The 25,046-nt window shown below is 58.5% G+C and overlaps 11 protein-coding genes across 11 annotated transcripts; 5 read left to right on the top strand and 6 right to left on the bottom strand.

Annotated features, from left to right (window-relative positions):
- Nucleotides 1–584: 584 nt before the first annotated feature.
- On the top strand, nucleotides 585–1,299 carry ATG16 (autophagy-related protein 16; the record flags this gene model as incomplete). Its single annotated transcript, XM_083197288.1, has 3 exons — nucleotides 585–669; nucleotides 726–1,078; nucleotides 1,138–1,299. The coding sequence occupies 3 exons, from the start codon at nucleotides 585–587 to the stop codon at nucleotides 1,297–1,299; spliced, it is 600 nt and encodes a 199-aa protein (XP_083046756.1).
- Nucleotides 1,300–1,524: 225 nt separating this feature from the next.
- DOT1 (histone methyltransferase DOT1) lies at nucleotides 1,525–3,159 on the bottom strand (the record flags this gene model as incomplete). The annotated part of the gene is made up of 2 exons (XM_083197287.1): nucleotides 1,525–2,446; nucleotides 2,501–3,159. The coding sequence occupies 2 exons, from the start codon at nucleotides 3,157–3,159 to the stop codon at nucleotides 1,525–1,527; spliced, it is 1,581 nt and encodes a 526-aa protein (XP_083046755.1).
- A 941-nt stretch (nucleotides 3,160–4,100) lies between these two features.
- On the bottom strand, nucleotides 4,101–6,180 carry ACO1O0_007920 (FAD-binding oxidoreductase; the record flags this gene model as incomplete). The annotated part of the gene is made up of 5 exons (XM_083197286.1): nucleotides 4,101–4,280; nucleotides 4,360–4,481; nucleotides 4,571–5,207; nucleotides 5,269–5,693; nucleotides 5,763–6,180. The coding sequence occupies 5 exons, from the start codon at nucleotides 6,178–6,180 to the stop codon at nucleotides 4,101–4,103; spliced, it is 1,782 nt and encodes a 593-aa protein (XP_083046754.1).
- A 1,179-nt stretch (nucleotides 6,181–7,359) lies between these two features.
- ACO1O0_007919 (NAD(P)-dependent alcohol dehydrogenase) lies at nucleotides 7,360–8,487 on the bottom strand (the record flags this gene model as incomplete). The annotated part of the gene is made up of 1 exon (XM_083197285.1): nucleotides 7,360–8,487. The coding sequence occupies one exon, from the start codon at nucleotides 8,485–8,487 to the stop codon at nucleotides 7,360–7,362; it is 1,128 nt and encodes a 375-aa protein (XP_083046753.1).
- Nucleotides 8,488–8,974: 487 nt separating this feature from the next.
- Nucleotides 8,975–10,562, bottom strand: ACO1O0_007918 (basic helix-loop-helix domain-containing protein; the record flags this gene model as incomplete). Its single annotated transcript, XM_083197284.1, has 2 exons — nucleotides 8,975–10,401; nucleotides 10,514–10,562. 2 exons carry the CDS (start codon nucleotides 10,560–10,562, stop codon nucleotides 8,975–8,977), a joined length of 1,476 nt encoding a protein of 491 aa, XP_083046752.1.
- Nucleotides 10,563–11,808: 1,246 nt separating this feature from the next.
- Nucleotides 11,809–13,048, top strand: ACO1O0_007917 (DUF3425 domain-containing protein; the record flags this gene model as incomplete). The annotated part of the gene is made up of 2 exons (XM_083197283.1): nucleotides 11,809–12,612; nucleotides 12,695–13,048. The coding sequence occupies 2 exons, from the start codon at nucleotides 11,809–11,811 to the stop codon at nucleotides 13,046–13,048; spliced, it is 1,158 nt and encodes a 385-aa protein (XP_083046751.1).
- A 618-nt stretch (nucleotides 13,049–13,666) lies between these two features.
- On the top strand, nucleotides 13,667–14,407 carry ACO1O0_007916 (uncharacterized protein; the record flags this gene model as incomplete). Its single annotated transcript, XM_083197282.1, has 1 exon — nucleotides 13,667–14,407. The coding sequence occupies one exon, from the start codon at nucleotides 13,667–13,669 to the stop codon at nucleotides 14,405–14,407; it is 741 nt and encodes a 246-aa protein (XP_083046750.1).
- A 64-nt stretch (nucleotides 14,408–14,471) lies between these two features.
- Nucleotides 14,472–15,278, bottom strand: ACO1O0_007915 (uncharacterized protein; the record flags this gene model as incomplete). The annotated part of the gene is made up of 2 exons (XM_083197281.1): nucleotides 14,472–15,139; nucleotides 15,224–15,278. The coding sequence occupies 2 exons, from the start codon at nucleotides 15,276–15,278 to the stop codon at nucleotides 14,472–14,474; spliced, it is 723 nt and encodes a 240-aa protein (XP_083046749.1).
- Nucleotides 15,279–17,638: 2,360 nt separating this feature from the next.
- On the top strand, nucleotides 17,639–19,045 carry ACO1O0_007914 (ferritin-like domain-containing protein; the record flags this gene model as incomplete). Its single annotated transcript, XM_083197280.1, has 1 exon — nucleotides 17,639–19,045. One exon carries the CDS (start codon nucleotides 17,639–17,641, stop codon nucleotides 19,043–19,045), a length of 1,407 nt encoding a protein of 468 aa, XP_083046748.1.
- A 226-nt stretch (nucleotides 19,046–19,271) lies between these two features.
- RIA1 (GTPase RIA1) lies at nucleotides 19,272–22,521 on the bottom strand (the record flags this gene model as incomplete). The annotated part of the gene is made up of 2 exons (XM_083197279.1): nucleotides 19,272–22,409; nucleotides 22,459–22,521. The coding sequence occupies 2 exons, from the start codon at nucleotides 22,519–22,521 to the stop codon at nucleotides 19,272–19,274; spliced, it is 3,201 nt and encodes a 1,066-aa protein (XP_083046747.1).
- A 671-nt stretch (nucleotides 22,522–23,192) lies between these two features.
- ACO1O0_007912 (translation initiation factor 3 complex subunit L) lies at nucleotides 23,193–24,758 on the top strand (the record flags this gene model as incomplete). The annotated part of the gene is made up of 3 exons (XM_083197278.1): nucleotides 23,193–23,501; nucleotides 23,573–24,610; nucleotides 24,675–24,758. The coding sequence occupies 3 exons, from the start codon at nucleotides 23,193–23,195 to the stop codon at nucleotides 24,756–24,758; spliced, it is 1,431 nt and encodes a 476-aa protein (XP_083046746.1).
- Between the last annotated feature and the right edge of the window lie 288 nt (nucleotides 24,759–25,046).

The following is a 25,046-nucleotide window of genomic DNA, read 5'->3' as shown; positions in this document are numbered from 1 at the left end:
TTGCTTGCGAGAGGATGAGCGATCACCCGTTCCTGAACTCTGGAACTACGAGTACTCGTACAGCTTGAGCAGCGCTCAGCAGACCCTCACTGTCGTTGCCTGGAGGGTCTGGTGACGTAGCTGGAGATTCCTCGGCTAAATCAGCTCCATCCCAGGTCGCACCGCCTGGGGAGTGGCGGGGCAATAGACACCGGCATGGAGAGCACGAATGAATGAATACCTTACAGATAGTACGTATCCGTAGATGGTTTTCTTTGATGCTGGCTTTCTTAAATGAAGCTCCCTTGTGCAAACTTCTGAACTGCCAGGATTCGTTAGAATTTTAAAATATTCAGAGCATAGCGAAACATTAGGGTAGTTTTCATAATGAGAATTTGCCTTCGATTTAACCTGCTACCACGCGAGAGCTGCGTGTGAGCGCGGCACCTTCTAGGTGTTTGCTGCCCCGCCGAGTGTCGCTGTGTTTAATGCACCGACCACCACCTTATCAAACCACTCGGAATCATTCCATCCTCCCTCTTCACGGCCGCGCCCACCCCCAGACATTCCACAACATTGCACTGGGCAGTGGCCATCGCAGAAATATGCCCAACTGGAGAAACGAATACCTCGCATCCTTCAAGGATGTCGAGCTCAGCAATCCCGTCAACATGGAGCTCGTTCAGACCTGTCCGTTTCCCTCTGGAGAGGCCCCCACCATTTGACCCCAGCTGACCTCATGCCAGGCTCGCAGATGGCCGACCGCATCTCTGCCCTGGAAGCAGAGAAGACAGCACTGGAGGCCCGCATGCCCGGCGGCGGGGCCACGACAGCACAGAAGCAGGCCAGCGGTGAGAAGCCGTCCTCGTCAGACGACCCGGGCGTCGCTCAGCTCCACCTCGACCTCGCCGAAGCCCTGCGGTCCAAGGGCGCCACCGAGACGCGACTACGGGCGGCCGAGGAGGAGCTAGAAAAGCTGCGCTCGAGAACCAAAGATGACTCCAGGTCCCTACGAACGCTCGACGCAGAGCGTGCGAACCTTACAACGAGGCTCAAGGACAGGGAATACGAGCTGCGAGAGAAGAGGAAATTGATAGAGGTATTTCCCCCACATCGTTTCGCTGCGGTGCTGCTCAACGCTTACATTGCTCTCCGCAGAATGTGCAGGATGAGATGATTGCGCTTAATTTGCAGCTCTCCATGGCCGAGAAGGAGCGTGACAAGGTCAAGAAAGAGAACAAGGAGCTCGTCGACCGGTGGATGAAGAGGATGGCGCAAGAGGCAGACGCCATGAACCTCGCCAACGAACACAAGCCCTGAATCTATCCCGCATAGAGTCCTGCCTACAGAGCTCACATATTATTGCTGTTCGACTTCACCCAGGTCGAAGAGCCAACCCCGTTTTGCATGGCAACGCCAAGCGACGTTTATGGAATATCCTGTACGCTAACCCTATCCTAACACTGATGCTCGTGAGTCTTATTTTCTCCTCTACCCATGCAGCCAAATCCAATAATGTTTATCCAGCTGACGAAGCGCTCCAGTCTATTTACGAGTCGAAACATAATATGAGCCCCCTGCATTGGTCCAGCTCACGTATCCCTCCGGGTATGTGAACTCCTCGACGTCAAGAATCGTATTCCCCACGTCGTTAATGTTGTAGCTCGAGTCAGCGACAAAAGACTTAAGCGAGACGATCTTGCAGCCAGACTTGAGGTCAAGGAACATGCGGACCAAGTCATCGTTAAGCTGGGATGTGAATGCCTTGTTATTCACAAGGACAAGGTCGGCGCGCTTGAGCGCGTCGTGGATGCGTGTATTCTTACGAAAGTCGCCTCGCTCCAGGTGGACTGTACCGGGTTGAATCCCCCAGAGCAGACACCTAGCATCGAACTCATTGCGCTGCGCCTCGGCTAGGTTGCAGGCATTTTCCATCATCTCGCACCCCCAGCTCTCGCAGCCAATTTCGAGTGCTGCCTGCAGAACGACGTTTCCGACACCGGACCCTAGATCCACCATGACTTGTTTGGAAGTCATTTTGAGCTCGTCGACGAGGATCCTTGATATGAAGGGGTGCAGAAGCTCGCCATAGACATAGTCTGTGCCGTTCTCGTACTTGGAGAGGAGTTCCACCTTGGGCGCGACGGTACGGTCGTATATCTGATCGAGGATGAAGGCGACAAGGTGCCGAGGCAGTTCGTGGCGGTTCTCGATGTTCTTGGCAATGATGCCATCCTCGACTAGTTGCAGGAGGGTCTCGTTGTATTCATGTAGCGCAGCCTTGAAGCCCATCAGGTCCTGAACATTGCGATTCGATGCCTTCTCGAGTCGTCGGATGAAGCCCGTGGTGTGGTTGGTGAATGGCTCGGCCTCGTCTTCGGTGAGATAGTTTTCGGCGACAAGCCGAACGATGCGTATGCTCGCTTCCACCGCGTCGATTTTATCCTTGCCCCATACCAGCTCGAACCTGCCTGCCTGTTAGCAACAGCCCGCTACAACCTCATGGGGTCTCTCGTCTTACCTCTCCCGCGGTCCCAGACTGGGATATTGTAACTCTATTGCCACGTCCTCCTTCTGCGCTCCCATGACAGGCACACACTTGCAGTCCAGAGACGCCACCTGAACAGCATGGATAAACTCGAGCCGGTCATGCCGCCCCTCAAACGACGCTGGGTTCTTCAGCTTGCGCGTCGGATCCTCCGAGCGCCCATCCAGCGTGCCCTTGCGCTGCCTCTTGCGCGTCTCCAGCGTCAGCCACCCATCGTCCTCCTCGTCCGCGTCGCTGTCCTTGTCGAACTCGACGCGCTCGACAGCCGGCGACCGTCGCGGCGTGGCGGACGACGACCCAGCCCGGCTGCCGCCGCTGCCGGTGCCGGCCTTGCGCTTGCGGTCGAGGCGCCGCTCGTCCGACGACGACGGCGGGTACGGCGAGTTGCTCTTCTGCCGCCGCCGGCTGCCGCTGCTGCTGCTCAGGGCGGACGACGGCTTGGGCGACGGGCGAGGCGAGGCGCGGGCGGAGGAGGAGGGGGATGAGCCGTTGGCGAGGGGCCGTCGGGCGGCGGCGGCGGTGGCGGAGGAGGCGGAGGGTTTGGGCGCGGGGCGGCTGACGGTGACTTTTTCGACGCGGATCTTGGGCGGGTCGACCTTGAATTTGTTGTTCTTGCCACCAAAGAGCGGCATGGTGGCAGCAGGCGGTGGGAGAGTAAGGTAATGCTGAGAGAGGGAGGGGGGGAGAGAGAGAAGGTCGGCTGGAGAAATGGAATGCGGAAAGTGGTGATGGTGGGATGAGGTGGAGGGGCGTCGGACCGCGTGCGCGTTTGGAAGTGGTGGTGTGTGGCACGTAGCTAGGAGTACTATGTAGTAGTATACCAAGTGAGACAGTCGAAGTGAACGATGATGAAACAAGATGCGTCCCAGCGTGTGGGGGCAATATAATGACAGCAAGACAAGTAGCTCTGCAGGTGATGATACCAGGTGGGAGAGCAGTGTGAGAGGGGAGTGAGTGCGACAAAGGGAGAAAAGGTGAGGCGATCTTGAAGGAGACGGGGAACCCTTCACTCGTTGGCGCAGTTGCCTTCCAACGCCCGAGTCCGACTGTCCCAACTGTGTCCAGTGTGACGACTCCAGCAGCCCACCAGCCACACTGCAACCCACCCTGACGGCACTGGATTTAGGCTCTTACGCAGGGAGTGAGTACCCGGGTGCCTTACATCAGCAGCACCGCCCCTGTGGTTCGTCTGCCGAACCCCTGCGCGTGGGCGATCCCTTTGGGGGGGCTCTTGCCGTAAACCCGTGCTAAACGCCGCGTGGGGCTTTCGCCTCTGCATCTCCGATGTCCTCCGATTCTATTATTTTGGCCCTTACCCAGTCAGTGCCCACGGCGCCACTCAGGGCCATTCCGTCGCGACCACCTCCCGATCGAGTCAGTGTGGCTTGCGTTCCGATTCAGGGTCCCCGTTCCATATTTATTATTGCGTCACCGAAAGCTTTCAATTCATAGTAGAAGTACGGATACTGATGCTAGCCAATTAATTACCTACTCTCTTCGAAGCCCAGCCTGGCTGGCGCCCCAAACACACAACGATGGGCGCCAGTCCATCTCCTCCGCATGATATATGCGCTCAATGCCTCCTCCCCGTCTGGCACAGCTGCCCGTCCTCTCGCTCCGCCCACCGCTCGTTGCCCACGCACGGTGAGCACCAGAACACGTCGTGCGGGTCGACGGACCGCTTGATCCTGAGCAGCCGCTCATAGTTGGTGCCCCAGAACGTGGTCGCAGGGTCCTTCTCGAACCCGGCCGCCTTGTTCGCTATTAGTCACCACTGCCATCACCAATTTTTTTTTCTTAGGGGGGGGATGTTGTGTTTGGGGTCTAGTTACCTCGTTGACGTACGCTCCCATGCCGGGCGTCAGCTTGCGGAACGGCTCGTACGCTCTGTCGAGTCGCTCCTTCACCTCCTTCTCTGCGGCCTTGTCGAACGGCTTGAGCCCGCTCGTGGCAACTTCCCACCGACAGTGTCAGCAGGGGTTTTCGGTTCTAGCATACTACTACATCTTATGCATGCTGAAGAAAAAGGGGGGGTTGACTTACGGGTGTGGACGTAGGCCTTGCGCCAGCCGGGGTTGACGGCGTTGGAGCCGCCGCGCGGCTTCGCCTCGTGGATGCCCTTGCCGCCCAGGAGATAGAAGTGGATAATCTCACTGGCCTCCGTGGTGGCCTGGAGGGCCCCCTTGAGTGCCTCGTGGTCGCCCGTCAGTGCCTCCTCGTCGAGCAGCCGGGACACCAGGAGGGCGCCGCCGCCGGCCGTGCCGTTGTCGAAGTTGACATCGTAGTAGTCGAGCCAGCTATCGTATGACTCGACCGGCAGCGTCTGCAGGAAGGCGGTCCCGTTGAAGCGCTCCAGGATGGTGTTGTTGAGGGGGTCCAGGATCTCCTGCACGGCCTCGGGGCCTTTATTCAGCAGGCTCAGGACTCCAGACAGGCCAGACCACCGGTCTGGCAGCCCGGGGGCGGGGACAGGGTTAGTCCCGTTCATGGTGAGCCAAGCATAGCCTCGGAGACCGGCTGCCACGAGGTTTGGCGCCTGGCTGGCCATGAAGGTGACAAAGTCTGCGGCCGAGGGCAGCTCGGGGGTCGTGGCGGCCATGAACATGAAACTCTGGACTTTGGGCGTGGGATGTGCCTTCATGGTGAAAGACGTGACGACGCCAAAGGTTGAACCACCTCCCTGGTTTCCTCATCAGCATCATCTTCGCGGGGGATTGGTTCTTCGTCAATGAACAACTTACTCCACGGAGGGCCCAGAACAGATCAGGGTGGTTGTCCTCGTTGACAGTGATGATCTTGCCCCGCGGTGTCACGACCTCCATCTCGAGCACCTGATCGGCTGCCAGGCCATAGTCGGGTCCAAGCTGGGAGTGGCCGCCCCCGGTGATGTATCCGCCGGCACTGACGCTCTTGGCCATGCCGCCGACAACGGTGGCTCCGTACTCGTCGGTCGCCTTGTACAGGTCATACATCTCGGTGCCACCGCCACAGGTCACGGCGTCTCCCTCGACGACGGTGTCACTGTCTGTCAGCCGGTACTCGCCCTTGTGGAACGTGATGTCATTCATGTGGTGCATCCAGATGGAGAGCGAGCCCGGGGCATTGGAGCGGCCGAGGAAGTCATGGCCGCTAGACTTGACGACAAGTCTGACGTTGTTCTTGCGGGCTACACGCACAGGGATTTATCAGTACTGACCCATTACACAGTGATTATCATCATAGTGGGAATGCTCACCAAAGTCGATCCCGGCCTTGACGTGCTCGGCCGCGGTGGCGTTGACCACGTACGATGGGTATCCCCTATCGCTGCACGGGGCCTTGGGATCCGGGAGACAGGTGTAGTTGGACCAGTTGTCCCACATGACGGAGACGGGGTCATCAGAGTGCCAGTTATAGGAGGACCAGTCCTGCTGGACCGCCGCGCACTGCTCCTCGTCAAAGTCGGGCTGTCCCTCGTGGCAGACGCGGCCAGGTGCGAGGGGCTTGATGAGCCGCCCGTCGAGTGTGTCGTTGAGGCTGCTCCACTTCCTGGGCGAGGGCCACGAGTGAGTGCCGGGGAAGGCCTTGCAGGACTCTTCGCACCCGGGGGAGGCGACGGCAGCGCCCGAGAGGAGCGAAGCCGCGACTAGGTATTGGTATGGTTTGCAGCGCATTGTTGATGATGCGTATCGGTGCCGAGTAGGTAATACTCCGGCGGCACTCTGGGTAGGCGAGACATTGTCCTTATATATTCATATAATCCGTATCCGTACCCCTGCGATGATCCGGATGTACACCGACCTTCGTTGAAATTGCCATGATGGCTGTGGCCGGTAGCCGCGTCACTGTTTCGCGGGTATTACACTTTCCCAGCGATAACCGAGCGATGCGAGATCTTCTGTACAGATTAGTAGGTGCTGCGCCAGGCCTTTCTGGGTTATATACCACGAGTTCATCAGCCGCACCCTGGCAGCCTCTTTGGCTGCCGTACGTCGTAAGCTGCCACCCAAGTCACTTGCAGGGGTTAGTGACATCAATCGACAGCGTGATCCCACCGAAACAAAAGTTACTGGCCTGAGCTTTTTATGCAGTGGTGGAGCAAAACACCTTGCTACTGATAGCTTACAATACCTATATAATAATTACTACGCGTGCGGATACGGAGTATTACTACCCGTTGGCGAAAGGGAAGGCGAGGCACCTGTGTAGAGGGTACAGTCGCAGCCAACTAAGGGGCACGCATTTTTGTGCCCAACACGTCACGGCATTCTGGTTCTGATTCATTTGAGCATTGGAAGCTAGTCGCGAAATGGAATCTTGTCACGAGCTGAGCTCAGTTTGCTCCGCTATGGTAGTTGGCAACGCCCAGGGCGGTGCTTACACGTCTGGCCCTTGGGATGCGGGCCAACCATAATCATCCCGTACATATATACGGAGTAGTAGTATAACACTATAGCAGTCCCTTGCTGACTAGAGATCCGTATTGATCGGGTTCTTCTGCGCCCTGTGGTACCGTGATAAAGCCAACCATATATCATAGTCCCGGCGGCGGAGAGCGTTCGTACCGATCGGTCTTCTACGCCCTGCTGTGCCTTGCTTTCTTCTTTTCTGTGACGCTCCACTGGACGTCGTGACATGTTCACCTGATCCCAGAGGGTGCGGATTGACGGCGAGTGACATGTACGGTGCGACTTGCACGCACATGACTCTTCACGGCTGTATATTGCAGGTACTGCGTACACACGAAACGTATAGGATAGAAATCATTTTATCCTTCTGAGGCTCGCTCGGAAGATGATCATATCGACCCAAAACCTGCTGTTTGTTTGGTACCTTGATACCAAAGGCCATCATCACGACCAGGCAATAATGGGCTTGACCACCTCGCCACGCTTCATCGCCTCGAGTGCCTTGGCAAACTCCTTGTGTTCAAAGACCTTGACCAGCCTCTCGACGGGGAAGATGCCGTCCCTCCACCACTGCACCATCTGCGGGATGTACTCCTCCGTCTTGGAGTGGCCCTGGACAGCGCCGAAGTAGTGCTTCCCGCTGACCATGAAGCTCTGCATGTGGATCGACAGGCTCGCCTCGGGCATCCCCGTGCCCACCTGGATGATCTTGCCCATGTACCGCGTGGCATCCACCTGCGCGGCCACCAGCGGCGGGAACGCGCTCGTGTCGATGCTGACCGTCGCGCCCAGGCCCTCGGCCGCCTCCCTGATGCGCGCCGTCACCTCACTCATGTCCAGCCCCGTCGTGTTGATGACGTGCGTCGCTCCCAGCGCCCTGGCCAGCTCCAGCCGCGACTCGACCCGGTCGATGCCGATGACGGCCCTGCACCCGCGGAACTTGGCCGCCATGACGGCCGCCAGCCCGACGCCGCCCATCCCGGCTATGGCCACGCAGTCCTCCGGCCCCGCGCCCGCGACGTTGACCACGGTGCCGCTGCCCGTCTGGAACCCGCACCCCAGGGGCGCCAGCAGCCGCAGGTCGTCCCTCGTGAGGCCCAGCCGCGCGACGTTGACGACCGACCTGTCGCTGACGACCGAGTGGCGCGCCAGGCTGGACTGGCCGAAGAAGCGGCCGCCGATGCCGCCCTCGAAGACGGGCTGGCCCATGAAGTTGATGTCGAAGAAGTTGACGCAGTGCGAGCGCGGTCCCGTGCGGCACACGTGGCAGTCGCCGCAGTACGAGAAGGACAGCAGCACGGCGTCTCCGGCCTGCACCTTGGACACGGCGCTGCCGGTTCGCACGACGTAGCCCGAGCCCTCGTGGCCCAGCACGCGAGGGTAGTACACGCTGGGGACTCCGGCGTCGGCGGGAGTGTCGCCGCAGTGGATGTCGGTGTGGCAGATGCCAGAGGCCACCATCTCGACCAGCACCTCGTCCGGCTCCAGGTCGCGCAGCGTCACGGGCTCCAGGGCCCATTTACCCTCGGAGAAGGGGCCGCGCGCCACCAGGGCCTCGGACTGGAAGGACATGGTGATGGGAAGGGGGTTGGAAGGGGGGCTCAAGGTAGTACCGGTAGATGGGGGAGTTACTAGAAGCAGACGGAGATCGAAGACGGGTGATGCCAGCGAAACAATGAGCGAGTTTGATGTTGCTAACTTGCTTCAACCCCGCCGGCCGGCTCCGGACCCTGAATGCGCTCCGAGGGGCCCCGAGTGCCAAAACGGGGTCGAGGACAGGAGATAGGCTCCGCAATTGGGCTCATGGGCAATTTTCACAATTTTAACCATTTCAATTGATTGTTCCCAAACCTCGCTACGTTATCAATTATTACAAGACATTTCCATATCCCATCATCCATGTTACCATATACAAGTGCCCTCCCCCCGAGGCGGCGGTGGCTCCAGGCCACTCCGAGCGGGCTCAACACATGTAACTCGTCCCACACATATATACTATGTAATACAACACACAAATACACATCCTCCCTGTTAGGGGGTGGGCGGTAGCCCTTTCTCATCACGCCCCCTCGAGGTCGGCCAGCTGCTCCTTGAGGTCCTCGTTCCCGGCCAGCAGCTCCTGCAGCCACTTGGCCGCAATGGTGAGCATGCTGCTCTTGCTGAACTCGCCGGCCCGTAACCCCGGAACCAGCACGCACATGTCGTCGAAGCCGTCCTTGATCAGCTTGCGCCGCTTGTGCTCGCTGCGGATGTGGTTCTCGCGCTTCTGCGCCTCCGTCAGGCCCTCGCGCACCGGCCGCGGCCTGCTCACGGCCCCCGCGGCCGCCTTGCTGTGCTTCTTGGAGCCCGCCCGGGAGGAGGAGGAGCCCTCGGTACGCGGTGGTGTTGGGTAGGCGGCTCCTGGGGCCTTGGGCCGTCTTCGCCTTGGTGTCTTGGCTGTGCTTTTGCTGTTGTTGCTGTTGCTGTTGTTGCTGTTGCTGTTGTTGTTGTTGTTGTTGTTGCTGGTGCTGCTGCTGCTGCTGCTGTTGCCTTTGCCTGACTCCTTGCTGCTGGCCCCGTCGGTGCCAGTCTTCCTCCTCTTCTGTGGCGATGTGTCAAGGTCGGTGTCAACCTCCATCCACGCCTTTGGCAGGACTGGCTGGGTCCACCGGCGGGGGTGTTTGGGCCACGGCGCGTGTAGGGGCAGTGAGCTGCCGGGTCGGGTGCCCGCCGGGGTCTCGCTGACCTCGAGGAAGCTGGGGAAGGCAGGCTTCTCCTTTTCCATGAGCTCGATGGTGTCCTTGCTGGCATCCCGCGTGTAGCCCCCGGTGGTGCTAAAGTTGGAGTCTGATCCCCACTGGAAGTCGGTTGTTGTTTCTGTGGTGGTGGCTGTGATAGTTGTTGACAAAGGGTTGGCCTCCTTCTTGGGGGCCGTGCCTTTGGAGTTGCGGCTGCTGTCGCTCCACATGCCAGTCAGGAACTCCTCCAGGGCCTGATGCCGGACCTGGCCCATGGGCGGGCCTACGGCCGGCTGTGGCAGGGAGAAGTCAGAGGCCCTCCGGGGCTTCTCCTGCGAGGGACCACGCGTGGCATTATTCCGTAGGTGTTGCCTATTGTTCAGCAGCTTGGCCGCTGCTTCGGGCAGGTAATGGTGATGCTGGTAGGGCTCCCGGGTGTGGGTAGGGGCCGGTTGAAGGGACTCCATGGGCGTCCACGGGAGTTGCCCGGGAAAGTCCATGGTATCCATGGTATCATTGGGGTATCCTGGGATCGCCTCCGGGAAGAAGTAACCAGCTGGGTGCTTCCATGCCGCCGGTGTGCCGGTAAACTGCGGTGCCGGATTCCATGAATTGTTGTCAAAATGGGTCCCCTTCCCAAACGAGGCGACATTGTACTGATCGGGAGTCATATCACAGAAGAAACGGAATGAGCTAGAGTCAATCTCGGTGCAGGAAGAAATGTCTGATGGAGCCTCGGGGGAGTTGATCGTGGGTGGCTGGCTCCAATCTGTGGACAGGTATGGTCAGTGTTGCCGCTCAGGTAGAATGCCGCGTATAGGTAGGCAGGTAGTAGGTATGGTATGATTCCTGAGTCCGAATCAACAAGAGATCCAACTTACAGCCAAAGTGAGAAAACTGGTCATCTCCCGGCGAGCTGCCAGGAGACATCATGTGGGTTTGCCGCTGTGTTGCGAGCATTATGTCTTTGTTTGTAGAGCAGCAAGTTGCTCTATGATGTCAGGCTATGTCAGGCTCCTTTGTCGTCAGGGCATGAGGGTGAAGCTGTCGGGGAGGGTGGCGAGAGTCGTGTAAGTAGTCATGGCCGTGGGGAGATCATCAGTCTTTGAAAGCCTCATGTCCGGGGGGGTTCAAGAATAAAAACTATGTTCCTGAAAAGCTTCTGAAAGCAGGTCTACTTCCGTAGCTCGTACATGCACCTGAAACCGTAGCCAGCTCACACGGGGGGGCGGCCGCTGGGTGCAAGAAGAAGAATAGGAGGAGGGAGAGGGAGAGTAAATTGCTTGTGAAGATTACCGGGTGTTTGAGGACTAGTAGTGCTATGTACTAATATGGAGGCGGTGGCCCGATGATCGAGGCCAACATGCCAAAGCTGGAGAATCTGGGGGATCCTGTGGGGAGGGTTAGTGTAAGATGCGTAGGTGTTGGGTGACGGGTCGGGGTACTCGGGGAGATCATTGAGCTTGTCGACGTCGACGTCGAACGGGACCCAGGCAGACGCCACCCCTAGTGCAGAGTTGACGCCGTCACGCTCGACTTATAAAACCAGACCCTGCCTTGGCAGCGCCGCCCACATGTCGAAAACCCTCGATCTCTCGGGAGGGAACGGCGGAGCGGCCAGACTAGGCTCGGTCTGGTCAAGTTTGGGAACAGAGTATGTCCTCACATGGCAATTCATGAGATTGACGAGTCGACGACGACTTCGATGAGCGTCAGCCCCTGCATGGGTGAGCATGGCTGCATGGGGGGGCATGGGTTAAGCCCATCGACTGCTCCCAGTTGGCCACAGACTGGCAGTCTCCCACAGTGGGCCTCCTCCCCCCCCCGGGCCTTGGCGAAAAAGACTTGGTCCAAGGCTCCAGGCTGACCGACTGGGATCATCTTCCCCGTATTCTCCCATGCACACAGCACACACCACCTGCGGTTGGTGGCCCAGGACGGCTGTGGAGGTGGTCTGGTGGTGTGCTTCTCCCCGCATTGGGGCATTGGGGTGGGCTCGTCCCGGCCAATTCCCAAGGACCCGCGCAGGTATATAATAAGGGTGTCGACGTCGACACGCACACGAATCTGGGCCCACGCATCTCCAGCAAACTGTCCAGGTCTGCCAGAAGCCCGCTTTCCACCAACTGACCAGGACCACCAGCCCCTCCCTCCCCAAGCCCCTCCCCAGCCCGTCATGTCGACTCCCGCAGCCCGTCCCGCGCGCAGCGATGCCCAGATGGACCAGAAGAGGCGGGTCGACCGCCTGAAGCACAAGGCCAACCGCGATGAGAACAAGCGCCGCATGGAGAACATCGAGAGGGAGCTGTCGTTGCTGCGCTCCAGCGTCGACGAGCTCACCCAGCTCATGCAGGAGCAGCTCCGGCACCTCCGGGAGCCCCCGACCATGTCCTCGACCGGCACAGCAGCAGGCCTCTTCTATCCCTCCATCCCCCAGCAGCAGCAGCACCACCAGCACCACCAGCAACAACAACAGCAGCAGCAGACCAACGCCCAGTCCACCGCCACCGACCACAGTGTACGTACCGATGCCTTCCGTGGACTTCTTCCCGGAGCAATCGACGGCTCTCTAACCCGGGGCCTCCAGTCTTCAAATAACAATATCCTGCCCACGCCATTCGACACGCGCCATCTGCCTATCCTAGACCTCAACGAGAAACCTACCACCGCTGGCAGTCTCCCTCCCCAGCTCCTCGGCGCCGTAGACTGTCGCTGTGGAGTTGAGCATCAGCACCCGTCGCAGTGTCTCGAGTATGCCAGCTTCGCCATCCTCTACCAGGCCCATGTGGCCATTTCGCTGACCCAGCACTCCGCTGCCCCGGAGCTGCTACCGCGCAACCCCACCGTCGCCAACATGACGCTCAATTCCACCGACGACAATCCCGTCATCTTCTTCATCGGATCCGTGCTACGGCACTTTGAGACGGCCGACGTCGAGACATTATTCGGCCTGTTCTTCGTCTCGTACCGCCTGCTGCGCGTAGGTCACTGCCCTCCCCTTTTTCATCTTTTTTTTTCTTTTTTTGCCCTCCAAGCACTTGTCTCCCTAACCTCCAGCCTAGTGGCGTCTGCACCCCGATGCCGAGTCCCTCGAGGACGTCCCCGTGTGGTTACGACTCACCAAGGTCCAGCGCGCCTACGTGCACCCCATCTGCATCGACTACATCCCGTGGCCCGCCATGCGCGACTACCTCTGCCTGCACCAGTACCGCGACACGCGCCACTCGGTCGCCCTGTACATGAAGTCGCTGCGCCTGCTGTGGCCCGCCAGCGAGCCCCTGCTCCTGAAGAAGACGCGCAGTGAGGTGACGTTGAATCCAAACTTCGAGGCCTTCGCCGGCGACCTCCGCAACTGGAGGCTGGGGTCCCCGTGGGCAGACACCTTCCCAGACCTCGTCCAGCACGTGACGGTTTGACGCGGGCGCCCGTCCCGTCATCGCGCTCTTAAACGGGAAGAAGCCTCCTCCCCCCCAAGCGACTGGCTCGTCAATGACTGGGGAGCCGCTGGGTCCCCCCGTCCAGTGAGGCCTTGCCGATAGCGTTGGGCTCCCAATATTGGATGGATCCTGGCTAGACCCACCGCAATAGACTCTGAGGACTATTACTAGCTGGCCAAGGCAGGCTTGCAGGCTTCAGGGCAGTAAGCTGCGGTGACCAGGGCACCTCAGTAAGGGCCAGATATTACTGTTATGACGTTGTTCATACCCGCAGATCCAACTGCAAGGAGATTAGAAAGAGGGGGACGCTGTACGATGACCCTGGAGGTCTGCTTTTGGTGCTTGTCTTGAATATTTGGGTCTGTGCTGTGCGAGGCGTTCTTCACGATAAATGAATATTGTTTACTACCTACCTAGACTACTGCCCCGATAGTGTCATCTCCTCCCTACCTCCCTCATCTCAGGTAGTACCGGGTACGTAGCTCGTCAGCCAATCTTTCATGGGACCAGCATTTTGGGGCCGTACATAAAACCCCCAGACCCATCCATGCCTTTACAAACCCTCTCGTTCATTTGACCAATTCGGTCCATCGTGAGATGATGCTCTCAGGTTGGACCGAAGACCTGACCAGGAGGTGGCGCCGCCTCCGCTTCCGGCTCTGGGCCTGGTCGTCGCCCCTCAAGCTGCGATACTCGCTCATGATCCTCTCCAAAATCAGCCGCCACCCTTACCTACGCCTCATCGGCCTGTATCTGAGGGTTCCCCGTCACTTCCCATGCCACCTGCCGCCGCCGCCGAGCCGCATCGCGGCGTACGACCCCGAGGTGTACATGGACGAGCACCACCTCGACATCTTCGAACTACGCCTCCTCCCCATCTGGCGGTGGCGGGACACGATGCAGCGCTCCTTCTACCGGCTGTACGAGGCTTTCTCCGCCTATGACGAGCCCCTCGTCGGCTACGAGACGGAGTACTTCTGGAAGAGGCAGCCCGGCTGGGACCCGGGGCTCATCCGTGACCCCCGCGAGGACGGCTGCACCGATCCCGAGGAGCTGGCCGTCCTCGCGTCCCTGGCGGAGGCCCTGGTTGACTCGTTTAATTGGCGGCTCAGCCTGGGACTGCGGCGTGACGGGAGGCACGTCGAGGAGGAGGGTGACGATGACGGCGGGCCCGCTGACTACGTGGCCTACCACAACCCCGTGTGGACTGAATCAGCCCCTGTGCTGCCGGAGAGGCTCATCCTGCACAAATACTCCGATCCCCATGACGCTAGCTCGCACCCCCTCTTTGATAAGCGGAATATTAAGGCTACGACCGCTGCTCTAAGAACGGTCTGACACCACACCCCCCGAGGAACGCCGTTCCACCTTTTGCTACCAGTACGTAGCGTAGCAGTAAAAATTACATGTGCACCCACTCTCCCTCCAGACCCTTGTACCGGTAGCGCTTGGCCTCTTCGTCCCACTGCGTCTCGACGATCCCCTGTGAGCCGTACACGTTGATGTACTCCCGGGCCGTGGCATCGATGCCCCTGTCCCCGACCAGCAGCCCAAACTCGTTATCGTCCAGCGCCCGGACGTACGCCCAGCTGAGCGGGTGTCCGCCGGCCTTGAGGCGGTGCACCAGCGTCACCGCGTCCGACAGGTCCGGGTCGCGCGCCCTGCCGAGGTCCTCGCCCAGGCGGCGCAGCTTGCGCTCGAGGGCAAAGTCGAGGCGCGCGGCGTACACGACGAGGTTGCGGCCCCGGTGGGCGACGAGCCCCTGCTCGACGGAGCGCAGGAACAGGCTGAGGCGGCCGGCGCGGCGGACAAAGATGCGCAGCTCGTCGTTCATCCAGTCCTCGTTAAAGGCCAGCGTCTCGCCGACGAGGCGGATCATGTGCAGCACCTCGTCGCGGTACTCCTGCACGGCGTCCACGCTGGGGTCCAGCAAAAAGTCAATGTCCTTGGTGGTCGAGCGGTTCTCGAACAGCGAGACTGACAGCATGCCGCCGACGGTGATGAAGCGGATCGGGGCGACGCCCATGAGCATCTCGGTCTGCCCGATGAAGGAGTCGAGCAGGGAGAGGCCTGGGTTGTTGGGATTGTATTGTCAGCGAGAGGTGTTTTCCTAGGCTTCCTTGGGGGTTGGGGGTTGAGTCTTTCGCAGCTTACCCTGAGCGATATCACTCTTGGTCATTGACCGCGCTCCTCTACCAGCAGCAGGCATCGTCTCTGTGGCAGGACGGGGATGGGCGGGATAGCTCTGGCCAGCGGTGCATGATGGGGTGGTGGCGATGATGAGGCTGTCGGCCTGTTGCAGCTGCGTGAATAGGAAACCAGGTGAGCCCGTCGTGAACAATACGGACAGCTCTCCGGTTGCCGGAAGGCGCTCTCGCGCTTCTATCTGGCGAGGCCCAGCCAGAGCATTTTGCCCCACGGACTTGCAGACTTGTAGACGGTGCTCGCCTCTCAGGACCCGAAAGTGCACGAACGACCCAGAGGTGTTGTGTGAGGTAATACGGTGTAGAGAGAGAGAGGCTCGGTTCCGCTCCGCGTTGCCCCGCTCGAGGGCGGGAGGGCGGCTTGATGGCATGCATGTGCAGGGCTTCGATCCGTCGTCGGGGAGCTGCCGTTCCACTGCCCAATATGGACACGTGCATATGTGCATCAGTGCACGTCTCTGTTGCTGGCGTCCGACACTGGGGGATTCATCGTCCTTGCTGGGGATACTTGCAGAACCGGGCTGGCCATCGTGATAGTTGCATCAGTCCATAGATGAGTATCCGTATCTCATGCCGCAATGCCCTGCGCGATGGTGGCGTTGTCGGTGTTTCAATGTTTCAATGTTTCAAGGGCATCTCATGCACGCAGTCGTTTTTCACGTGAAACATTTGGCAGGCCGAGTTGGGGATGAAACAAGACGAGAGCGAACATGAGGCCTCTTCATGTCGGGAGGGTTCGGGATGATCACGACTCTGGGGAAGGACCATAATGCAGCTAGTCGTCCTTGGGTACTCGTATACTTGATCAAGAATGGCCGGCATAAATGCCAAGAGTGTCGTGCCCTTCGTTCGCGTCAGCGCACGTCACGGTGCATCCGATCCGGATCAGATTTCCCTATGAGTATGTATGCTTCTTCTACTTTGCGGTTTCAGAGGACGTGATGCAACGGCTGTGAGGCTGACTAGGCAAGGGGTCCCATGTCAGTAGTAGTAGCCGAGACAATTAATCAAGAACCTTATGCACCGAGGGTCTCGTGAGTTGCTCATGCCACTGTTTGATCTGAACTGCATCCGGTACCATGGCGAAGACAAACAGCAGATGCGACAGGAGTGTGCTAGTCAAATCTGGGGTCGCTTCTCGTGGGCGTCGGTTCTACGTACGTTGGACAGAGTTGTGAGTACATGGGTAGATTCGATTTCTTATGGGCAATTCATTCTCTGGCCGGAAGTTGCAGAGGTTCCCATGAGAAGGGCTTGTAATACTACTCATCCGAGACCTGTATGAGTATACAGGAGGGAAGGCCGTTGTTGTATCAGCCAGCCATGCTGGTTGATCATGGTGGTTTAGGGTAGGTAAGTGAGGAGTAAGTGAGAGGAGAGTGAGGAGGTTTGTTTGGTTTGCCCGTTGTGGATTGGCGCAGCAACCGAGGATCTGCCTCGAGAGCAAGGCATCCATCGACAACTCCAGCAATTCGCATCCTCCTCCCTCCCACTTGAAATCACTTGGAATGGACAAGACGCCACCTACCACATCGCCACGTCTATCACAGTGTTCCCAGTTTCACCGAAACCTCACCGAAGCATCGGATTCCAGCGTAATCTGTGGCAACATGCTTCAATCTACCGTTGGAGGGTCCTCCATGCCAGTCGCAGCAACCCAGGACCCCTAGATCTGAGGCCGACGTTGCCGTTAGCGGGTCCCGTCCACCGTTGCTCATGCACATAACAGCAGTCAATGATTGCTATCTGCACAAGAACCACTAAGGCTGCGTTTCGTTTGTCTACTCCTACGTAACCTTCTACCATTGACTTTTCTAGTACGGCCCCCCGCGAAACTTTGCGCTGCCCAGTACCGTTCGCCTAGTGGATGGAGGGATTACATCGACGACTTCGGGAATTTCGGAGCCAACAAGGAGCCGCACATTATCACATCGCTGCTACCTAGCTTCCGGAGCCCCGGAGAGCCGCCTCCCGCCGTAGAAAGCTCTATGAGGACGTTCATTGTCATCAAATGGCAGCTGCGCAACGGGTGTTTTCCCTGACACTGCGTCAACCTTGCACCGAGTGGTGTCACGCTAGATACTCTCAGAAAACCTAGAGCACCTCCTCCATCGGACGTACGCGGCCCTCCTTGGGTCAGAGTACAGCGACCAGACCGCAAGCTGTGGCAGTCCCGGAGCGCCGGGTAGAGTGTCAAGATGTAGTTATGGCGTAAGACGGACGCATTATCCAGCGCTGGAGTGGTCTCGTCATCCATCTAGAGCTTGCCGCCCATATATACTGATATCCGCAAGTAGTCCGCCTGCTCCGTAACGTGGAACCGACAATACAGCATCCAGGACGGACAAACCCGCAAGTGAAAGCTATGGCAAGCCAGGACCTCTCCAACAGTATGCGATACCGAGCCGTGATGCTGGCCTTGGTCGGCCAGTCGCTTGCCGTTCCGTTTGTGTCCCTCCCGACCACGACCTTGACGACGCCGCCCACAACCACCGCCACGGTTGTGTCCGAGTCGTACATCTCATCCCATGGGAGCTTCACTGGTTCGGCAACGACGACGGGGGCACTCTCAACCAGTGTCCTGGCCCCGTCGATCAAGGCAGGACCCCCGCTTCCCAATGCCACCAAATATCCCGCCGATGGTCGCCTTCACAAGGACATGCCTGCCCCATATACCCCCAATGGAGGCTTGGGGACCAATGGCTCAGAGCCCGTCTATCGACCCATGAGCGACTTTGACTACCAGTCTCTCGCCCTGGCTCTGTACCAGGAATACGCCGAGCTGGACCTCTTCCGCTACGGTCTGGCCGAGTACTCCGTCGAGGACTTTGAGCGCCTCGGTATCACCGCTAACGAAAGGTACCTCTTGGAGTTCATGGCCGAGCAGGAGATGGGACACGCGACTCTCCTCTCCAACATGCTGGGCGCCGCGGCCCCCAAGCCGTGCACCTACCACTACCCCGTCAAGAACCTCACCGAGTACATCGACTTCAGCCAGAAGCTCACACGCTGGGGTGAGTCGGGCGTCTACGGCTTCCTCAACCACCTGGACTCGCGCGCCGCCGCCCAGCTCCTCCTGCAGAGCATCTCCACCGAGGCGCGCCAGCAGATGATCTTCCGCCAGTTCGAGGGCCTGTTCCCCATGCCCGTCTGGTTCGAGGTCGGCATCCCGCAGTCCTGGGCCTGGACCCTGCTGGCCCCCTACATCGCCTCCTGCCCGGCTGACCAGACGCGCCTCGTCTGGCAGAACTTCCCCGCGCTCCACATCCTCAACCAGCCTAACCCGGCGCGCATCAACGGGTCCAACGTGTTCAACGAGACCACGGGCGGCTACGCCAACTCCCTCAGCACAGCCAACATCACCAAGTCCCAGTCGTGCATCAACGCCACGGCCGGCGAGGACTGCGCTGCGGCCATCTCGCAGAACCGCACGAACCCCCTGAGCTACCCCGGAAGGCAGGTCTTCCTCCGCTGGGATGAGAAGGGCCAGAAGATCGGCCCCAACAACAGCTACGTGACCAACACGACGGCCGGCAACCCCAAGTTTGCCCTCTGGGTCAACCAGCTCAACGCCACCTACACGCCGCTGCAGGGCATGGGGAACAACTCGGCGTACACGTTCCAGCCCAACATGTCCACCTTTGAGGGCGACCCGGCCGTCAACGGGACAGTCTTCCTGGCCGTCACGGACAAGGACTTGCATGTCACGCCATTCAACCTGTCCATGGTCAACCCGCATGTCAAGGCCCTTGCTATGTATCAGGCGGGCTGAGCGAATTTGCTCATGGAAAAAAAATGTAAGAAGATGTGGAAGGCGATAGGAGATCCTATTATCGGAATAGGAGTAATAATGTCGGCGTGGTTAAGATGACAGTGGTATATACGGGGTGTTTCGAGGTTCATGTGTACTTGGGATCAAAATCGGGGTAGTTTGGAACGTGGATGAGCAAGATTTGGAATATACGCATGAATGTGCAGAGGTCTAACTATAATAACTACTATCGCTTCAACGTCTTTTGCTTCTCTGCGTCTGTGGCCACATTTCTTCCCTCCACGAGCAGGCCCTTCTTCCTCCTCACGCCGTCCATGTACCTCTTGGCGACATTCTCCTTGTCCGCCAGCTCGCCCAAATCCTCGAGATCGTCCTCGGTGAACGGCACCCAGAAGGGGTCCTCGTCCAGGATCTCGAAGCCGGAGAAGATGAGCTGCGGCTGCGCGGCGCCGCTCGTGCGCTTTCGCATCTCGTCGGCGAAGCCGAAGCTCTCGGCCACGGGGAGGAGGGCCTGGATGGTGAAGAAGGGGGTGCCCTCCTTCATGGTCTCGGCCACGACTCGGCCGCGGCGGCGGGTGAGGACGTCGTAGACGCGGCCGAGGACCTCGGTGGACGCCTGGATCTCGACCCTGTACATGGCCAGCATGATGCGTGGGGACCAGTCGAGGAAGCCAGAGCGCACTGAGGCCTGGAACGTCTTGATGATCTCGCCGGTGAGGCGGCCAACCTTATCGCGAGCGGACGAGTAGTCATCGTCGAGATTTAGCGAGACATCCTCGATGAACACAGCGATGCCCTCAATGGGCTCGTTGCACAGCGGTCCTTGCGCCGTTGCGAGCTGGAAGGCGTAGTTGATCTTGTCGGAGAAGTGGCTGGGGTGCAGCGCCTCTCCGGCCTTGGGTGCCGAGGACTTCTCCTCCTCGCCAGCAAAGATTTTGGGGAGGATTCCATCCTTGGTGGCGTCAACCAGTAGATTCGGCCCTGTGCGTCGAGGTCCAAAGGCGGCAATGTTGTCGACCTGGTTCTTCCACACCTCGCGACCCTTGCCGCTTTCTAGATGCTTCTTAAGCTGCGACTTGAGTTCCTCGATGGATAGAGCGTTCCCAACAGCCAAGTCTGTGTCGGCAACAATCCTGCCTTGCTCTTCCTCTTCATCACTTTCCTCCTCTTCTTCTGACTTGCGATCGGCGTACAGCTGCTTGATCGAGTCGGAATTCTTGACAAGGAATTCCGTCGCTTCCGCCGACAGAGGAACAACACGAAGGGATATGGTGACTTGCTTGGAGCTGGTGACGCCAACGGCGGCACCGCGGCCTAGCTCTCGGTTGGCAGGCGGCCGCATCTCCTCTGCTCGGACGATGGTCTCGCGGTAGGGGACAATGGGAGCACCCGCCTGGATCTCGCAGTGGGCAAACCGCTCCCTCAGGTCCGTCAGACATCTCTCCAGGTGCAGCTCGCCGGCAGTCAGCAAGACGTGTTCGCCACTACCAAACTGCTCATACTCGGCGCAGGGGTCGCTCTGCACAAGCAGACGCAGACCTTCAATCATCTTGTCTAGGTCCAGCGGGTTCACCGGCTCAAGAGCAACGCGGACGATAGGCTTCCCCGTCATGGCGACACCCGCAAGGTTGACGGCGCCGTCGAGGCGGCTGCACAGGGTGCCTGACTTCAATATCTTGCCCTCCAGGCCTCCTATTCCGAATACCACGCCTGCGGGAACAGAGGGCAGAGACTCGAGGTTCCTGCCCATGAGCATGTAGAGAGCTGTGACGGTGACTTCTTGTGGTTTGGGATCGGCGTTCGGGTGTGCGGGTGACCATTTCGGCGGGATTACATAGAGCTTATCTCCCACCGACAGGTTCCCCGAGTAGATTCTCGCGAACCCTATGAGGTGCTCGGGATCGTGGCCCTTCTCCTCCATCTCGGGTACGATAGAGTCAATGTCGACATTGTCCAGAGCTTCCGTCATAATATCCACGCCGCCATCGTCATTCGCGCCCTGTGCTCTCGCGGCCTCGGCTCGCTTTTTCCTGGCTAGATCTCTCGCTTCCACTCCGCTCATCTGCCCCGGTCGACGCTTGTTCTCGGGTAGCTCACTTGCTGGCACGGACACCATTTTGCTAACATATGCCACCACTGGATCAGATGGTCCGTCCTTGAAAGATATCATGGCATCCTTGATACTCTCATCGATCGATTCCGATCCTGGAGATTCCTTAAGGAGATCGGGTAACCGCTCCGCTTGAGCCTTGGGAGGCGCAGGAAGGCTTTCGACAACGGATACCAAAACGGCCGTTGATAGTGGCAACCACGAAGCGAAAACGGTAGTCATGAGCAACCGGGGGTCTCGAGCTCGGATGATGTGAGGTGCTATGCTAATGTTAAGGGATTTGGTGACCTTTTCCAGTAGAGCTGGATCCCCCTTGCCGTTATCGCCACCAGTTGTAGCTTGGTACACGGTCCAAATCGGCTCTAGAACTAGTTGCACAAACATCGGCTTGAGATTCCGACCCTTCAAGTGCTTCGGGCCCAGGACCTTCTTAGTCTTGGGATCCAGGTAGAAGTTACCCCAAAGAACTTTTTCCATGGCACCTCGCTTGATGCCCAGCTTCTTCTCGTATAAGCTGGCGAATTGCCGACATGTGAACGCCCAGCCATCCACAGCGCTGCTGAAGATGACATTGTTCCTCTCGGGCGCAAAATAGAGCTCTTCATCATCACGTTCCTCCCACTGGATATCGCCACCGTCGCTGACCTGGTCCGCGATGGCTGATTCCTTGGCAGCTGCGGCGGCACTGATTCGCTCCTCCATCTTCTCTCTCCAGTTGAGATCTTCCTCCATACGCTCTCCCTGGAAGAAACTTCCAAGAACTGCGTTTACCTGCTCGAGAAGCTTGCTCAGATGGACGAAAGCCTCTGCGGGGCTCATCTTGAGCTCGGTGACCAGACGGTCCATTTTGTTGATGACAAGCAAGGGCTTAAGCTTCTCAGTCCACGTTTGGCGCAGGACCGTCACAGTCTGACTGCATACTCCTTCAACGGCATCCACCAAGACGACGGCGCCATCGCACAATCTCGAAGCGACGGACACCTCGCTGCTGAAGTCGATATGGCCGGGGGAGTCGATGAGGTTGATGAGATACTCCTTCTGCTCAGGGTCGGCCTCAGCGGCGGATCTCCGGAGCATGGAAAAGTAGAGTGAGATGGCCGAAGACTCCATAGTGATGCCTCGTATTTGCTCATCGGGCCTCGAATCTAGGTAGCGGATCTTGCCTGCCAGCTTGGGCGAGATGATGCCGTTGGTGGCAAGCAGGGCATCAGTGAGAGACGTTTTGCCATGATCAACGTGGGCCAGAATGCAAATCTACCGACGGTTAGTAAAACTAACCACCCGTGAATGCGTGTTTTCTTACATTGCGGATATCTTGACACTGCCTTTGCAGGTTGGCTAGTTTTTCTGGTGTGACGACAGGCATCTTGCTGGACGGCGGGAGAACCTTGTTCTCTCAACTGGTTTGATAATGCACTGGGGAACCGTGAATAATAAAATCGGCTACGCTTCAATAAGAAGGAGAAGATCTGTGACCTTGAAGACACTAGACTTTTCCCTGCAGATTGAAGTTCTCACTCAGAATAACTCAGAATGACGATGGCGTGCCAAGTTGTTGCTCATCGTGTGACTAATCCCGGGTAGTGAAAGCTGTCGCTCCCTCCAGAGCCTCCAAAGAGCTAGATGTGGGTCTGTGTGGCAATGGGGGGCAAGCAGATACGGAGATGGACGCTTGTGCAGGACTGTGCAGGCAGGAGTTTCAATGAGTATAGCGGAGGGTAACTTTGATATCTCGAATCCTCCTGGTCCTGTCTGTCCCTAGAAGGCAATGTCGATGATTTCTTTCTGCTGCCCCTCCATCAACTCGCTACTGCCCCGCTTCGCGCACCATCTCGCCCCTCTACCGATTCTTCCGATACAGGCATATCTATCCCTGTATCCGGAGTGGCGCCCCACCTTCTACCCGCAAGCCCTAAGGATCACGAAAATTCGTGAGAGCGTCGACAAGCCCCCCTCAGCCAGAGCAAAATTTCGGCTGCCCCTCACCCTGCCAGCTCCGCCATCAACCCCATCACCGGCAGACGACCAACGACGACGATGGCGACCTACCAGAACGGTGTGGCCCCGGCCCGCGCCATTGACGATGACAGCGATGTCGAGGAGGAGGCCCTTGTCGCCGAGTACAAGGAGCATGTCCAGTACGAGGACGGCGAGGAGCTGAGCCAGACCAACTCCCTCAACATGGCCCAGCAGCCCGACGATATTCAGGCCCGCCTCGTCCAGGCTGCCCAGCCGCTCGACTTCTCCGCGCCTCTCGAGGTCAAGTTCCAGAGCTACGACTCGTACTGCAGCTTGTTCCACTTTATCCTCAACTCGGAGGGTCCCGTTGACCTCGAGCCTCCTTCTGTGCGTTGCCCGGACCGTTTGATTGCGCGTGAAAAAATAAATTAAAAAAATTTGCTGACTGGAGCTCGTAGTACTACTGGGCTTGGGATGTGATCGATGAGTTCATCTACCAGTTCAACTCATTTTCGTCGTACCGATCGCGGATTGCGAGGCAAGCGTCGAACGAGGAGGAGATCCAGATCCTCAAGGACAACCCCAACACCTGGGGCTGCTACAGTGTGCTCAATGTGCTGTATTCGCTCATCCAGCGGTCGCAGATCACTGAGCAGCTCGGAGCCATGAAGCGTGGCGAGGATCCCATGGCCGTCGCCGGCGAGTATGGATCCAAGAACCTGTACAAGATGCTGGGTTACTTCTCCATCATTGGGCTCCTGCGCGTGCACTGCCTTCTGGGAGACTTCAGCCTCGCCCTCAAGACGCTCGATGATATCGAGCTCAACAAGAAGGCCATGTTTGCCCGTGTCATGGCTGCTCACTTCACCACCTACTACTACGTGGGTTTCTCCTACATGATGATGCACCGCTACGCCGATGCCATCCGCATGTTCAGCCACATCCTCATCTACGTCTCGCGCACCAAGAACTTCCAGAAGAACGCGCAGTACGACTCCATCACCAAGAAGAACGAGCAGATGTACGCCCTCATCGCCATCTGCGTCGCCTTCCAGCCCACTCGTCTCGACGACACCATCCACAGCGCCCTGCGCGAGAAGTACGGCGACCAGCTGCTCAAGCTGCAGCGTGGTGGCCCCGAGTCCCTCCCCATCTTCGAGGAGCTCTTCCGCACTGCGTGCCCCAAGTTCATCTCCCCCGTGCCTCCGGACTTTGAGAACCCCGAGGCCAACGTCGACCCGGTCGAGCACCACCTCGCCGTCTTCATGGACGAGGTCAAGACCAACATGTGGAGCCCCACCATCAAGTCCTACCTGAGACTCTACACCACCATGGACCTCAAGAAGCTTGCGGGCTTCCTCGAGGTTTCCCCCGATGAGCTGCGCGCCTGGCTCCTGGTCACCAAGCAGCGGACGAAGCAGCTGCGGTGGCAGGACCAGGGTCTCCTGGAGGGCGAGCTGGTCAACGTCAGCGACCTTGACTACGCTCTGCAAGGGGTAAGTTCACATATTATACACACATCCGTGTCCTCTCATGAACAGTTAACTAACGATACAATAGGATCTCATCCACATCTCGGAGGCCAAGGTTGGCAGGAAGCTCGTGGACTGGTACCTGCGCAACCTGTCGCGCACCTACAACTAGGGGGCAGCGAGACATGGAGTGGATGGAACACACAGCACGGCCCGGTGAGGGCCGCTGCTTCAATGTCAGAGTTCATGATGCGAGACGAAGGAGACTCGGTCGGTATGCAAGCCACCTGGTAGGTTGCATGGCATTGGCGTCACGGAGTTGGGAGCCCCGATTGGGGTATGGTGAAAACCCGGTGCGGTTGGCTTTGGAATTATTTAGAGGACTGATGTAATACAAAAGCCAGCTCTTCTTGCCATCAATCTCCTCGAGCGAATGAACTGTGGTCGGTTGAAAGGCTGA

The sequence above is a fragment of the Amphichorda felina genome (genome assembly GCF_050947745.1).
Source record: "Amphichorda felina strain 45539 chromosome Unknown scaffold_8, whole genome shotgun sequence".
Classification (NCBI taxonomy): domain Eukaryota; kingdom Fungi; phylum Ascomycota; class Sordariomycetes; order Hypocreales; family Bionectriaceae; genus Amphichorda; species Amphichorda felina.
Note: the sequence above shows the minus strand (reverse complement) of the source record. Positions and strands in the feature narration are given on the sequence as shown.